We start from the raw sequence: 15,147 nt of genomic DNA on the forward strand, positions 1-15,147 counted from the left end.
TTTTCAGTTCACCATCTTTTATTGGATACAGAACCATAAATTCTGACGCCCACGAGTCCTTTTAAATACATACGCTCGGATACATTCTGCAAAGGGCATCTGGGCGACATGGGGCAAAGTGCTGGAATGGCAATGCCTGGTGGGGCAGGTAAGTGGGGCCAGGGAGGGCCCCCTGGGGGCTGGAGGTACAGGCACCACTTTAGAAACAAAACTAAAATCAAAAGTTCCTGTCCACCCCTCTGCCTAGTGTGCATGAGGGCAGGTTGCAGCCTGGCTGTGCAGGGAGTCAGGGCCTAAGGGCTAGCTGTGCCCTCTTGAGCCACCTCAGGTCCCTGCCTGAGATCCCTGCCAGGGCCGAGTAAAGCCTTGGGAATTCCAGGTCAAGCCTCCCCAGGGCTGTAATAACCACAGAGGCCCAGAGCTGGCCTCCTGGTGGGGTGCCTGCTTGATTGTCGGGCAGTCTAAGGACTAAGGTCCCAAAAAGTTAAGGAAAGCCTAATGGTCTGCTCTTCACCCACCCTTAAGACTTGTCCTCAGGCAAGGACTACAGCTGAGCTCACTTGTCCAGGAGTGAATATACACAGTAATATATACAGAGAGATGCTGGCCTGAGCCAAGGCTGGATGAAAAAGCATGGCCACCAAGGGCAGGAAACTGTCAGGTCCTCAGGCTGGTGACTAGGGTAGACCCCATCAGTTCTTAACTCCACCGGGCACTGGACCATGTCCCACTGAGGTCTCACCTCTCCAAGTTCACCGGGAACTGTCTTTGGCACCAGCTGTCAACTCTGGGAAATTGTCCTTCAACATTGTGCCTTACACACTGGAGTTGACAGCTTATTGCCTGTGTTCTGGATTCAAGATCAGGGCTGGTGACAGAGCAAAGCAGGCCTTGGGAAGAAGGCCTGGTAAGTTTCTGATGCAATTCCTGAGGCTGACTTAGCCTCAGTTGTCAATGGGGTTTAAAAAAAGAAAAGCCTGATTTTAGGGTACTCTCCATGGGTGGAAAGCTGGGTGTCTGGGCAGGGCGCATACCTTTTTGCCATAACTGGGGGAAAGCAGCCTGCATAAGCATTAAGTACTCAAGCCAAACCATGCCACAACTTAGATGCGCCAGGCTGTTTGGCAGGGGATGGGAGTGTGAGAGATAGCAAGTGGTTGCCCTCTGTGAGCCTTCTCTGCTGACCCAGAGCTGCTTTCTGGAGCAGGGCATGCCCACTCGGGCTTCCTGTGCCTCAGTAAGTATGAGATGCAGGGGACTTTGAGTAGCTGATGAAAGGCTGGGGTGCTTCTAAGGAAGCCAGGGGCTCACCCCATGCCCAACAGGCTCTGTGACTGCTAAAGATGTAAATGAGCACAGCATCCAGAGGCAGGGATTGCCCCCCTTCGGAGAAGGCAAAGGGTCCACAACTTGGTGTCAGAGCTGCTGGCTCTCAGCATGCCTGAAGACTATGATGCCCAAGACTCAGCCAGGCAGGACACAGTGACCTGTCACTTAGGTTGGTAAAGGCTTAGGTTAAAACTTACACTTTACTCACCTTTACTCAGAACAAGAACACGGGTGGGACCTCTTAGGGGTAGGATTCCCTCTCCGTGGATCAGAATGCCCGGGGCTAGCTAGCTTCTTGCCCTGATGGCTGTGCACCCTGATCTACTTCCCCCAACAGCAGGTGCCTCCCCTACCCAGGGAGATGTCCAAATCCTGGGGTTGTGAATCGGAACCCCCTTGGGGCAGGCTTGGCCAACAACATTACTTTGTGCTTTATCCAAGAGACAGAAAGGGCAGCACCTCAGTCTTGAGAGTCACAGGAAGCAGGAGCTACATGGATGCAGCTGGCAAACACCTGACCTACTAAAGGCAGCTGGGGCCCAAGCGCACCTCCACCCCCTTTCTGGGCCACTGAAGGAGGAAAGTTGTGCTGTTGCCTGTGACTCCTGGGGACAAGGCTGGGGAGGTGGGAGCAACCGGAGGCAGCTGTGAGAGGTAGGGGCATAGATACCGCACAGCCAAGGTTACATGCAGGACGAGGCGTGGAGTACCCAGCACGACAGCCTTGGCATTTCAGTCTGTAAGGAGCAGGTACAGAACAAGCCACACAGCTCAGCGATGATGACAAACTGGGACAGAGCTATAGGGTCAGGGAGCATCCAGCTGGAGGCTGTGCAGCAGTGGAAGGGACTTGTTTGGCAACAACCTACAGATGTGTTTGTGCCCAGTCCAGGTTGTGCACAGCTGGAGAAAACTGGCAAGAGGATCCCACCTTATAAAGGAGCAAAGAAAACCCTAAGATGTGGATGACAAACCAGGCATTTGAAAGATCTGCCCAAATGAGGGTGGCCAAGACCTGTGTCTTGGCCACTGCAAGTTCCGAGCAGAGGAATTCAGTTAGGGGATGCTCAGTCTGTGGGGTTTGGTGACCAGACTTCCTGGGTATGATGCAAGGGCCAGCGACACCATACCACAAGTATTCTCCTACTATAGTTTCAGCCCAGGACTGTAAAGACTCAGGAAGACGGGCTGTGGAAGTGATTCCTCTGTTAGGTAACGCCACTCCCCCTCCCCCAAACTCCAGCACAGCAGGTAACCCAGAGTCCCCCCTCCCAATGGCCTAGGGACCTGAAAGGCTTGGGAATCCTGCCAAAATGCCTGGGTCCCTTCTCACTGTAGGGCTTTGGTGGGACCCCAGCTCTCTGATCCCTCAGCAAGGAGCGGTATAGACTACTTTGAGCTTAGCTCTGGAGTGTGATGACAAGAACTCTGTCTTAGGAGTAGCCTCCTCCAACTGGCCAGTCCTCTGCCTGCTTGGGAGGTGCAGGTCTCGTCCTGGTGTGTTCTAGACCTTTTTTTTTTTTTTTTAACCTTTTGAAATTCAACCCTATGGCCCTGCCCCAACTTCAGCTAACCTTGTACTTGGATTCCTAGACTTGCCTGGATTATCACAGGAGAATGTGGACCTGGAAGAAAGTCTCTCTGTCCAAAGGGAGTGCCTTACAGAGGGCTTGGTCAGGGAAAGGGGAGAAGAGTCCTCCTTGTCATGTCTGAGCTGCCTTAAGCCCCTTCTGGCCTGTGGCTTGACAGGCTCCTGACCAGGAGATGGCCTCAGGAAGGAGACCTGCCTGAGCAGCTGAGGAGCTGCTGGGTGGCTACTGCAGATCCTCTGAGCAGTGACAACCAGCTGCTGGTGTGTCGGCTCAGCTCCTTGCTGGCTGTGCCAGAGGCTGTTTCAGCTGGGAATGTGAGGGGGGAGGTGTCTCAGGGCAGCTTCTTTTCAGCCCCTGTCCTGGGCAGGCAGTGCTCTGGGTCACCTGTCACTCTGCTGTCCCAACTGGACAGGATATTCAACCACTGTCTGGAACCTGGGGAAACACTAAGCCTCCAAAGGTCTAGTCCAAGCCAGGGCCCCTCCAGAGGTCCAAAGAGCACTTGGTGTGGGGCTGGCAGGTGCCCTGCCGCCCCTCACCCGGGTTAGCAGCCACCTTCTACCTTGATGTGCAGAATCTTCGAGAAGCCAGGCCTCCGTCTCAGGGCCTGTAGGAAAGGACCCTAAATTAGCTCTCCTTAGGTTGGGAAGGTAAACTACTACCACCCTCACCAGCCCCAGTCAAGGGGGGAGGGTGTCTTATGTGGCCTTAAAAGCCACATCTCACCTGGAGTTTTGTCACCATATCCTCAAACAGCTTCTGGGCCTCGGGACTGCTGGGCTCTTTGAAGTAATCTGCAATCCCAATCTGCACCACAATGGATTTGAGGTTCCGGCAGATGCCTGGGAAGCAAGTAGGGCAGATAGTGCTTGGCAAGGGCAGTGAGTGAGCTGCATCTTTTCCTCTCATGTATGAAACCAGAGCCCCAGTGAGAAGCACACCTGTGCCAGTACAGGAACAAGAGGACCAGGCCTGTGCTGGCTGCAGCTCATAAAGAAACGTCTTAAGACAGGTAAAGATAGGGGTTGGGGATTTAGCTCAGTGGTAGAGCGCTTGCCTAGGAAGCACAAGGCCCTGGGTTCGGTCCCCAGCTCCGGAAAAAAAGAACCAAAAAAAAAAAAAAAATTTTGGGGCTGGGGATTTAGCTCAGTGGTAGAGCGCTTACCTAGGAAGCGCAAGGCCCTGGGTTCGGTCCCCAGCTCCGGGGAAAAAAAAAAAAAGACAGGTAAAGATATCCTGAGAGGACAAGTGTGTGACAGCAAGCTGCTCACTGCCCTAGCAACTTCCCGGCAGAGGGGACAGCTGTGCCATGGCCTGGGCACTTGGAAATGACCTGAGGGGCAGAGCTGTTGAACTGAGGCTGAGTGTTGAGTGGGAGGCAATCAGACAATGAAGCAAAGGTTTCAATAACTAGCAGCCATGATGTCAGGGAGAGGCAGAATGAGGTCAGGAGCTGGGAGGGGCCTGGACAACATGATTTGGGGGACTGGGTAGTGAGCTCTGGGTGGCCATTTAGGTAGACATGAGGCGAAGGTAACAGGAAGGTCCAGGAGGTAATAAGGTTAAGGAAACAGGTGTGATGGCCCAGGGCTGTCACCTCAGCTACTCAAGAAGTCAAGGTCTGCAGGGACAGCTTAGTAAGACTGTCTCAAAGTAAAAATGCCAAAAAGCCAGGCATGGTGGGGCATGGCCTTTACTCCCTGCATGGGGAGAGGAGGCAGAGGCAGATGGGTCCCCGAGAGTCTGAGGCCAGCCTGATCTAAGTCCCAGCATAATCAGGGCTAAACAGAAAAACCCTGTCTCATAAAGGTGGGGATGGGGTGGGGGTGGGGTAGAGACTGGGAGCATAGCACTTAAAGCAGCTGGATTGAGCTCCAGTACTGGGGGAAAACCGTGGCAACCTCCCAGAGACCACTGGGTTCTGAGTGGTGGTCCACAGTGAAGGCAGAGATGTGACGGAGCAGCTGGAATGGCGTAAGCAGCAGAAAGGGCCAGAGCGAAGTCCTTATCTCCAAGAAATATCCCTGAGGACTCACATATATTTTAATCTACCACCTAAAACGTTGAAATATGAGACTGCAGAATTCAGGAAGCAGAATCGTGTGTAGAAGAGTACTATCTCTTGCTGCTCTCTGCCTGTCTGCTCTGTCTCTACCTCAGTGGGAGGCTCACGGACAAACTTAGTGGCACCATACACACAGCCCTTGGGGACAGGACAATAGACACCCTATGCAACTCAACAGTTGACACTGAATGCTGCCAGGCCTGCAGTACTTCAGAGGCACTAAACGAGCCCAGGCAAAAACTCTGTCTGCTCCTGCACTGGTTAGAGCAATAGGAAACAGTTACACTGCCTGCTTGTACAAGACTCTGTAGCAACCATCACCATCTCATTGGAGAAGCTAGGACTATCCCAAGAGACCCCCACCCCCACCCCCAAGATTGGTCTTATTGATTTTTCTGAATTGGAGAATCTTCAGGGTCACCAGGTCAGAGACCCTCACCTAGGCTATCACCCAGTCCCTGCCCCCTGCCTCCCCCTAGGTGTGTGCAATTTTGCTCCAGCTGCGTGTGGTCTTTGGAGGTACCAGAGTAAGAAGAGCACTCCGCCCATACAGCTATGAGGAGGCTGTCATCTGTGCCGAGACTTTTTGTTGGAATGGCTTCTTTGGGGTGAGCCACACTGTAAGTAATCCTCACACCTATTCTGTAAGTAAACCCAGTCAACACCACAGTTCAGCAAGCTGGATTCTGGAAGCACTACTTGGTACAGCACAGATGCCCCTTCTGGGAGAGGCAGGTATCTCTGTCTGCATCCCCCCAGGAAGAGTTCACTCAGTGCTGCAAACTGTCAGAGGATAGGCTGTAGCCATGCCCTGCAGCCCCAAACCCCCATTGCTCACTGTTAAAATGTAGCAGGGCCTTAGGGGTGACAGGGGTGGCTGTGAGCACCAGCATCTCCAGTCCTTTCAGGCCTTCCCGGCAGACCTCTGCCGCCACCTCCTGGGTAATCTCTGACACGTGGTCCAGTTCCAGGACCTGCAGCCGCATACAGTTTCTTGCTAGGAGAGGAAGAAGATAGGCCTGGTGACAAACTCCCTGACCCCCATCCCCCTGCCCAGCACCCAGACTGCAGCCCCTAATGCTCGTAAGATTTCACAGGCGTATCTCACCTTCGCCCGCTTCTTTTTTTTTTTTTTTTTTTTTTTGGTTCTTTTTTTCGGAGCTGTGGACCGAACCCAGGGCCTTGCGCTTCCTAGGTAAGCGCTCTACCACTGAGCTAAATCCCCAGCCCCCGCCCGCTTCTTACCTACACACTCCGACCCCAAGGGAAGACTCACCAAGTGATGCCAGGCCCTGTACCCCACAGCCGGCACCACCTACGCCCAGGGCCCGGAGGTGGGGCCAACAGCGTCCAATCATCTGCAGGCAACGGTTGCTGAACCGGGTGGGCTGCTGGCTGAAGAATGGAGAGTGGAAAGTGGTCAGGGAGGCATTGCACTCCCAAGTGTGACAGCCTAGAGGAGGATGTTTTTCATGCCTCAGGCACGCGCCTTGCCAACAACAGCTGGCTTTTCGAGTCAGAAAATCTCTCATCTCTGACTCTGTCCTCTCCTCTCTTGCTACATCTGGCACCTTCAGATTTCAGAGCCCACCCCGGTCTCCATTCACCCTGTACCTGGTGACCAAATCCTCATTGGCACCAAGTTCTTATCAAGTGTGTGTTACAGTCAAGAGGAGCCAGGCTGTGGAATGCAGGGTGACAATGAAGACACAAAGCTCCACCCTCAAGAGCACGGGACGATTCACACCCTGGGTTCGCCAACAGACTTAGCACCAGACCTGTATTTGCCACTGCCACCTAGCCTTGAACTAGCAGAAATCCTCCTGCTTCAAGTGCTGAGGTCACAGACCTCAGTTTTTGATAACTTTATTAGATTTTTATTGTTGTTTAGATTTTGTTTTAAGAAGTATCTCATGCAGCCTAGCCTGGGTGACTTCAAACTCGTGAAGCTGAGGGACCCTCTTGCTTCAACTCCCCAAGAGCTGAGATGACCGGTGTGTACCACCGTGTCTGGTTCAATACCTTTCTTAAAACTGACAATCTTCCCAATAGCCACCTCATACTTTCTAGATAAGATACACAGGTCTACATCTCCCCCAACCCCCAACCCTGGACAGGGTCTGTTTCTACCCCCTGACCCCGAGACAGGGTTTTTCTGTGTAGCTCTGGTTGATATTGCACTCACTATGTAGACTAGGCTGGCCTCGAACTCAGAGAGCCGCCTCCCTCTGCTCCCCAAGTGTTGAAGTAAGTAGAGGTGTGTGTGCAACGCAACCTGTAGCTCTGCCGTCTTTTACCAAGGCCTTCATGGCTTTGTCCCACTTGCCTTCCCCTATCATTGTCGGCTTGCCTGCCCTACGCACTCCAGGCATCCCTACTACTACTCATCCCTCAACATCCACTCAGGCATCAGTATCTCCGTCCTCTGACCCACCCACGGCAGCAAGGACACAGAAATGACAGCGGAGACTCTGCCTCGAGAACCAACCCTTGCAGAGGAGCTTGAAGCAGAAATCACTACAGAAGAGGTGCTATCAAGGCTCGGGATGGGGGACACTGGGAGCCAAGCAGGGACCACAATGACAGACTCCAACAGTGACAGTGTGGAGGAGCTGGCACGTTGGGGAGAACACTGGGAGGGTAAGGGGCAGCACACAGGCCTGGTAACGTGAGGAAGTCCCAAGGAGAGCAAGGGACGATTCACACCCTGGGCTCTCCAACGACAACAGACTTATTCTTGATTTGAGATGGAATCTCGAGAAGTTGCTCACAGAGGTCTCGAACTCACGATCTGAGCTCTGGAGTAGCTCAGACGATGGGCGTATGATGTCCTCCCCAGCTTCTTTGTTGTTACTGACTTCTCTGACCTGCCTATACTGTGTCAGGGCAGTGCTGACTGAACGTGTATCACGGACTTCAGTCTCTGTGGACAGGATGCCACTGAGCCAGTAGTGACAGCTCTCATCATCAACGCTGTGAATCACAGGGCTGAGTGGCAATGCCAGGCTGTTAGGATGGCTCAGTGGGTAAAGGCACTTACCACCAAGTCTAATGACATAAATTTAATCTCAGAGACCCACATGGTGGAAAGGCACATACCCAAGTCCCTTGACAAAATATGTAATGAATTTTTAAGTGGCACTGCCAGCAAGCCAGAGGAGACTCCAGGTTCTCTGTCACAGCTCCTAATTAGCAACAGCAAACCAGCTCGGTCCTCAGCCCCAGACCAGGCGGGCCCACTGCTGTTCTCTCCTTACCCACCCCCTGGCCTAGGCTTACCAGGGGTGAAGTGGAGCCACCTGGAGGGAGACAATGTCTCTGCAGCCTGCGCCCAGGGCCCAGATCACCTCATGGCCGACAGGGTCCGTGGCACTCCTGTGGAAAAGTCGAAGCTCAAGTAGCCACTGGTCCTACTAAGAGGCAAGACCACGTGGTACCTAAGGATCTTTGGAGCCAGCCTGAGGCACACAAGGGGTGAGCTGTGCTTCCGCAAGAGAGGACCCACCTGTAGGTGACAGCCTGCAGGGCACGGCAGTAGCAGCTGGCCAGCCAGAGTGACCGGTCAGTGAGGATGTTGGGGCAGTGGGAGATCCGCAGGATCAGCAGGTTCCCACCAGCGGCCTTCAGCAGGGACTCCAGCCCTGCTTCAAGGCAGCCCCTGGGGATGACCAAGGTCAGGGAATTGCTGGTGGTCATTTTACCCCCACTGAGCTCTCGGGCTACCCACCCACCGACCCACCGACTGCAGGCCTCACCGGGTGCTGCGGGCATACTCCTCCTTGCTTTCCTTCTTTCCCCGCTGCCGGGGCTTCAGGTTCTGTAATGTTAATGAGTGAGCCTGGGTGCACCACTGAGCCAACATCGCCAGGAACTGAGAAAGACCAAGTGATATGAGCAGAGGTCTGAACTTGACTGGCTGGTGATGGGTTAGCCCTGAGGAGGCACCATGAGAGCATCCTGGGGAACCAGGGCTGTAAGGGTTACAAAAACTAGTCTTGGGCCAGTTCTGCTGAGCAAAGTAGGGCTCCCAGGAGGGCAGGGGCAGGCACCTTGGAACAGACTCGAGCGTTCTCGAGCAGCACTCTCGTCCAGACAGCGGGATGGCGCGCCACAAAGCGCCAGTCCCGGCAGACCTCTGCAGCATGTAGCAGTGTCCGGGTATCCAGGTAGGTGAAGATACAGAAGAGGGCAGCACGCATCTTGAGGATTTCTGGGCTGATGACCTCATTGGAGCGTGAGGGGCTGCCTCTCTCCATCCGTCGGCCTCGCCCGCTGCCTCCTTCAGGGCGGGCTGCAGAACACCAGGGCCAAAGGGAGGAGCATAAAAGACCAGTCAGGGTTGTGGGTGAGGAGCCGCAGGGGTGAGTATGAGGCCTCCCACCCCACTGAGGACTGACTCCCTGGGAAGACAGCGTCTCTGCATCCCCTTTCTTTGCAGTACCCCAAATTTTACTAATTGGAAAACGAAGTTGTCTCACGAGTTCTAGCCTGGCCTTGAACTCAAGCCCAGGATGGCCTTGAATTGCAGATTCTCCTGCATTTGCTGCCCAAATACTAGGATTACAGGTGTGCATCACCTAAAGCCAGGGCCGCATGGATCTAGACAAGCACTGCACTAACTGAAACACACACACACACATACACACACACACACACACACACACACACACGCACCTCCACCCAAAGCCCCAAACTTTCTATTTAAGAGTCACCCTGACTCTAACCCCCTAAGCCATCCACCTAAGTACAGAGCTACTCCCTCAAACCCCTGCTCCCTGCCAGGTGCTTGAGAGCCTAGAGTAAATGCTCAGCTTCTCTCCCTACCCGTGATGGAGCCTACCATGTACACAGACTCCTTAAACGGGGCGTCTTTAGGTCACTGCAGGCCTGCCCCATCACATAAACCCTTGTTCCTTGCTGTCTTGTCACATAAGCTTGAAGTAAGCAAGAGGAAGCGAGGCGTAGGAGCAGAGGGTCACCACCTCCACCCTGTGTCTCCTACGAGAAGCTGGGCTGTCTACCCCCTCTCTCAGGACTTACCCGAGAGCCGGCAGCTGTTCAAGGGTCCAGCCACAGCAGGTCCAGGGCGTGGGACATCAGAGGGTCCTTCAGCCTCTGACTCAGTAGTTCGGGAGCCCACATCTGAGACGTCACCTTCCTCCCCTTCCGTGCTATGACGGCGCGGTCGGCGCTGCCAGTTCTGGATGGCCTGTCTTCGTAGACCTGAACTACGAGGGGGCTGGGACCGCTCTGAACCACCGTTGGTTGCCTGGGCCCGTGAACCCAAGCCCCCAGGGCCACTGTCCTCCGAGGGCCCTTCCTCTTGTCGGGGTAGCTCCAGACTGTCACTGTCATAGCAGCCTGAGCTCTGGGATGCAGCTGGCACACGGCTGGAGGCCCTGGGGTGGGTGGGGGAGTGCATACTGAAGACTGAGGGATACCAGGCTGTCCCAGCTCCCCACGATATCCTTACCACCAGCCAAGGGTAGCCCACTGTCTTGCTTTCCAAAAGTTCCCTCAGCATGGAAAGCCAGACTGGTGACAACAGGGGGGTGGGCCCAGGAGACAAGCCTCTGATGGGCCAGCAGACCTTCCAGGGTGAGGGTAGGCTGTTTGGGGTGGGCCAAACCCAAGGCTTACCCTGTGCTGGGAGAGGAGCCATGCCGTGATACAGCATATGTGCTTGGCACAGCTGGGCCTGCATGGTGTTCTCGCTGCAGCCCCCAGAGTGGAAGGGAAAGAAAGGATGGGTAGAGGAGGCCAGAGAAGAAGGCAATTGTAGGAGAGAGAGGGAGACGGAGAGAAGAAAGGAGAGAGAAGAAAACAGTTGGGAAAGATGGATGAATGGACAGACAGGCAGCCCAGACAGGCAGACTCCCAAATTCCCTCCCAAGCCACCCACCCAGCATCCCAGGGCCCCGCTCGTGACTCCTAGGCTCTCATCTGAAATGTGCAGAAGGGCTTCTGAAGGCTGAGGCGACTGAAGTTGCCTTGCCACAGCCTCAGAGCCAGCTCTGCTGCCCTGCCAAGAGTGCACCTCCCTCCCACTTTAGACCTGGAGTTGCTTCTAGGGGTATAGGCAGAGGGGGTGAGTTGGAGTGGTGCATGGGAAGGCGGTGGGGGGGGGCACACATGAGCATGTGAGAAGTCAGGGCAGGCACACACTCACCATTCTGCCTGGGCCTCTCAGCCCAGGCCCCGAGGCACTGCCCCCACCTCCTCTGCCCAGGCTGGCACTGGGAGTGCTGCCACAGCTGCTGCTGATGACCTGCAACTGGCGCTCAGCCCTGTCTGCACGCTCCAGGAGCTCCTCAATGAACTGTTGCAGCCGCAGCTTGGCACTGGCCTCCCGGGCTGCCGTCTCTTTCAGGAACTGGTCGATCTGCACCACCTCCCTGGGCGGGGAGCAGTCTCTTACCCCAGGCCCCTGACCTGACTGCCCTCAAACCTCCCATTGGAGGAAAGTGGCCAGTAGGAGAGAACTAACACAGTGGCCTAAAGTGTTTGCTCATGATCCCATGGATAAGGCCCACCACATCCCCTCCCAACCCCCCAACACACACACACACACACACACACACACACACACAGATACACACAAACACAAACAGGCAGACACACAAGGCACACAGTTCAGGACCTCCATATCAAAATTGTCAACCTGACAGAATCTAGAATCACATACAAGATGAACCTCTGGACAAATCTATGAGGAAGTTTCTGGATGGTGCTAACCGAGAGGGGAAGATCCACCCTAAATTTGGGTGGCGCCATTCCATGGGCTGGGGTCCCAGGCTAAACAAAAAGTTGAAGCAGGCTGAGCAGCCGCCTCCCCTCTGTTTCCTGGCTGACTTGATGTGACCTCACACTCTTAGGACTACACCATCCCTACAACAATAAGGTCTTTCCCCAAACCACAAGCTAAAACACACCTTTCCTCCTTCAAGTTGCTTTCTTTTTTTTTTTTTTTTTTCGGAGCTGAACCCAGGGCCTTGCGTTTGCTAGGCAAGCGCTCTACCACTGAGCTAAATCCCCAACCCCTCAAGTTGCTTTCAAAATACAAATCTTTATTACATGTGTCTAGAGAGACCACTCAGCCACTTGTTACTCAGAGTGCAGAAGTCCTGAATTTGGTTCCCAGCACCCACATCCTGGCTCACAACGGCCTGTAACCCCCTCTGCAGGGGATCTGACACCCTCTTCCCACCTCCGTGGGCACCAGAGGTAATGTATGCACACATGATACTTGTTTACACATAAAATAGCAAAGATAAAACTCAAGCAAAAACATAAGCAAGTCTGGGCTCCAATGCCGTGCAGAGGCTGGAGGGCAACATGAAGGAATTGGCTCTCTCCGTCACCATGAGACCTAGGGAACAAAGTGGCAGCACTCTAAACATGTCAAGGCCACAAGCAAAGTTACTAAGCACAGCGGGTCTTCCCTGACACAGTCACAGGAAGGCTCATTCCTACACACAGAGCCCCATAAACAAAAAGCAGAAGTTCTCAGTTCCCTGTGGCCTCAATACACTGCCTCCTCACCAAGGGCCATGCCCAGCCACGTTAAAAACCTCACAGCAGTGAACATATATCCTAACTTGACCCAACACACAGCCCCCAACATGTTCCTATGTATGCAATCATATTCATCCTCGGGCAACTCATGCTCTGAAGTATATCAAGGACCACGGAGGCTCAGCCCCCCAACCTGCTCAAACTCACATGTGCTCCAGAAGCGTCAAAATGAAGGGAGTCCCATCTACACAGGCATAAAGAACGCCTACAGCATCACCAGGTACCACCTCCCAGCATCCAAGGGGGACATACAAACACAGCACACTGTTACCCAAGTGTGTGTATCCCCACATGCATTCAGCTGCTCATGGACCCATTCAACACTTCATCCGGGTGCTAGGCACCATCTGAAATACGGGGAAAACATGACTAAACAACAACCAAAAAGGAAATCATGGATGGTGCTGTCCCAAGGTCCGTGGTGCTGGGCTGTGTATAAAGAAGCAAACTGAGCAACCGCGGAGAACAAACCGTTGCGTAAATGCTCCTCCCTGGTCTCTGTTCCAGTTCTTGCCTTGAGTTCCTACTCTGACTTCTTTTTATGATGGATGGAGGAGTATAAATTATAAATAAAAATAAACCCTTTCCTCTTTAAAAAAAAAGGGGGGGGGGACAATGGGGACAAGCACAATGTCTGACTCTATGCATTCCTAAGGTTCCGTTTGAGACTAAGAGAAGCAAAAGGGAAGCCTGAAAAGATGGCTGAAAGGGGGTAAAGACAGAGGAAAGCTAAGTGTGGTGATGCATGGCAGTAATACCAGTACTCCTGAGGCTGAGGCAGGAGGATCACCAGGTCAGAGGTAGCCTGGGCTACGGGGTGAGGCTGGGGGGGGGGGTCTGTGTCAGGATGCTGTAGATGGATCCAGGAGGATGAACAGTAAGTTTACCGATGACATAGTGGCTGGTGGTGGAGGTGGCAACCTGACCCCAGTGGGTAGGTTCAAGAAAGAACTAGAAATGCAAGGAAGGCCTTCAAGAATGCAAGAGTACAGAGGTAGCAGGACAAGAGGAAGCAGGCGCACGGTACCTCTTCCGTTTTTAAAGAAGGGATACAGTTGTGTCTGCATGCTCTATGAAGTACAAGACATGGAGAACTAGGTCATTTCTTTTAGTAGGCTAACCGAAAGATCTAGTACCAAAATGCAAGCGCTGCCTGGCCTGGATAGCAAAGGTGAAGAAAGACTTTCAAGGATGGGCACAAGGTCCCAATAACACACAGTCGGAGGTCCCAAATCATCACCACGACACCCTTGAACTCAGTGACATTACCATCACAGACTCATCTTAGAACTTACATTCTAAAGCCTGGCCACATGGAGACACCCCAAACACGTGTGTGGATAAGTGTGTGACACATACGAACACCCACCCGCTGGACTTCCAGGGCCTACTCACTGCTGCTTGCGGCTCAGCTCCTGTTCCTTATGCACCAGGTCCTGCTTGAGCGAAGCCAGCAGTTCCACGCTCACGTCCACTTGGCGCGAGAGCTCAGACGCGCGCTCCTCCAGTTCCTCCTTCTCACGCCCCAGGCGCGCGCTCTCCTGTCGTGCAGTCTCCAACTCTGCTGCCTTGCGCTCCAGTTCAGCCTGTAGCCGACCCACCTGGCCCGCGATCTTCTGCTCCACCTCCTCGCTCAGCCGCTCTAGTCTCCGGTCCACCTCCAGCTTCTCCAGGGCGCGGATCTTGAGGCGTGCCAAGCCCTCTTCGTAGGCGACGTCCGCAGGTGATGGCGACGCCGGCGATGCAGAGGTAGGCCCGGAACAAGGACCAGGGCCAGGTCCGGGTGGCGGCGTCGAGCAGGCCGAGGATGCCACGGACTTGCGCGCGAAGAGCTCGCCGAGTGGGATTTCGATTTCGCGTAGCGCATAGCGCGCAGCGGGCACGAGCCCCGGCTCGGCCAGCTCCTCGCAGGGCAGGCTGGCGGGCACCAGGTCACCGGGGAAATGCGCCAGTGGCGCGTGGTGGTGATGATGGTGCAGCAGGTGCGGCCCCGCGGGCGCTGGCCCCGCTGCCTGCTCCTTGCCCTGGAAGGACGTGCTCTCGAAGACCTCGCGCCGGGCCCCGGGGACAGCCAGCAGGGCCGCGGGCTCAGGCGCCAGAGGGAAGCCAGAGGCTGCGGCAGCTGCAGCTGCAGCGGCGGCCGCGCCGTCGCAGATGCTGTTGGTCTTGGAGAGGATGTAGAGCGTCTCGTAGGTGTGGCTGTATTCCAGGTGCGCGCGCAACGACGACAGGCTCCGGAAGCGCTTATGCTCCCCGCAGCGCGGGCAGCGGTACGGTAGGTCCAGCGAGGCCATGGCCCAGCCGCCCTTGGGGCGCGCCGGCTCCACCGCGGCCGCCTCCAGGGTCAGCCGGGCGCGCTCATGGGGGGCCGCGGGTGGGCCCGGCCTGTGAGATCAAAAAGACTGGGTACACCAACAGCCAGGGCCCCGGAGGCTAGAAGAGAGAAAATGAAGCTCAACATCTTGCTAGCATTGCTCCCACTTGCTACTCCCTGCTCCAGCAACCCTCTACCCCATCCAGCGGGAAACCAATATGCCCAGGACGGCAGAGCCAGAGGTGGCCAAGAGCCACTGGCCTCCTGCCTTT

General features: G+C 54.8%; 1 protein-coding gene across 3 annotated transcripts in view; it reads right to left on the reverse strand.

The window, feature by feature from the left end:
• The window catches only part of Fbxo41 (F-box protein 41), a 32,031-nt gene continuing 16,884 nt past the window's right edge, over positions 1–15,147 (reverse strand). For all 3 annotated transcript variants that reach the window (XM_039107602.2, XM_039107603.2, NM_001107871.2), the window contains 12 exon segments: positions 13,957–14,994; positions 11,156–11,381; positions 10,627–10,700; positions 10,027–10,385; positions 9,036–9,277; positions 8,742–8,857; positions 8,492–8,644; positions 8,266–8,361; positions 6,263–6,381; positions 5,825–5,983; positions 3,648–3,763; positions 1–3,528 (listed from right to left, as the gene is read on the reverse strand). In XM_039107602.2, coding sequence (XP_038963530.1) covers positions 3,466–3,528; positions 3,648–3,763; positions 5,825–5,983; positions 6,263–6,381; positions 8,266–8,361; positions 8,492–8,644; positions 8,742–8,857; positions 9,036–9,277; positions 10,027–10,385; positions 10,627–10,700; positions 11,156–11,381; positions 13,957–14,855 — 2,622 coding nt within the window. In that variant the 5' untranslated portion in view covers positions 14,856–14,994 and the 3' untranslated portion in view covers positions 1–3,465.

This window comes from Rattus norvegicus, chromosome 4, assembly GCF_036323735.1.
Source record: "Rattus norvegicus strain BN/NHsdMcwi chromosome 4, GRCr8, whole genome shotgun sequence".
Lineage (NCBI taxonomy): Eukaryota > Metazoa > Chordata > Mammalia > Rodentia > Muridae > Rattus > Rattus norvegicus.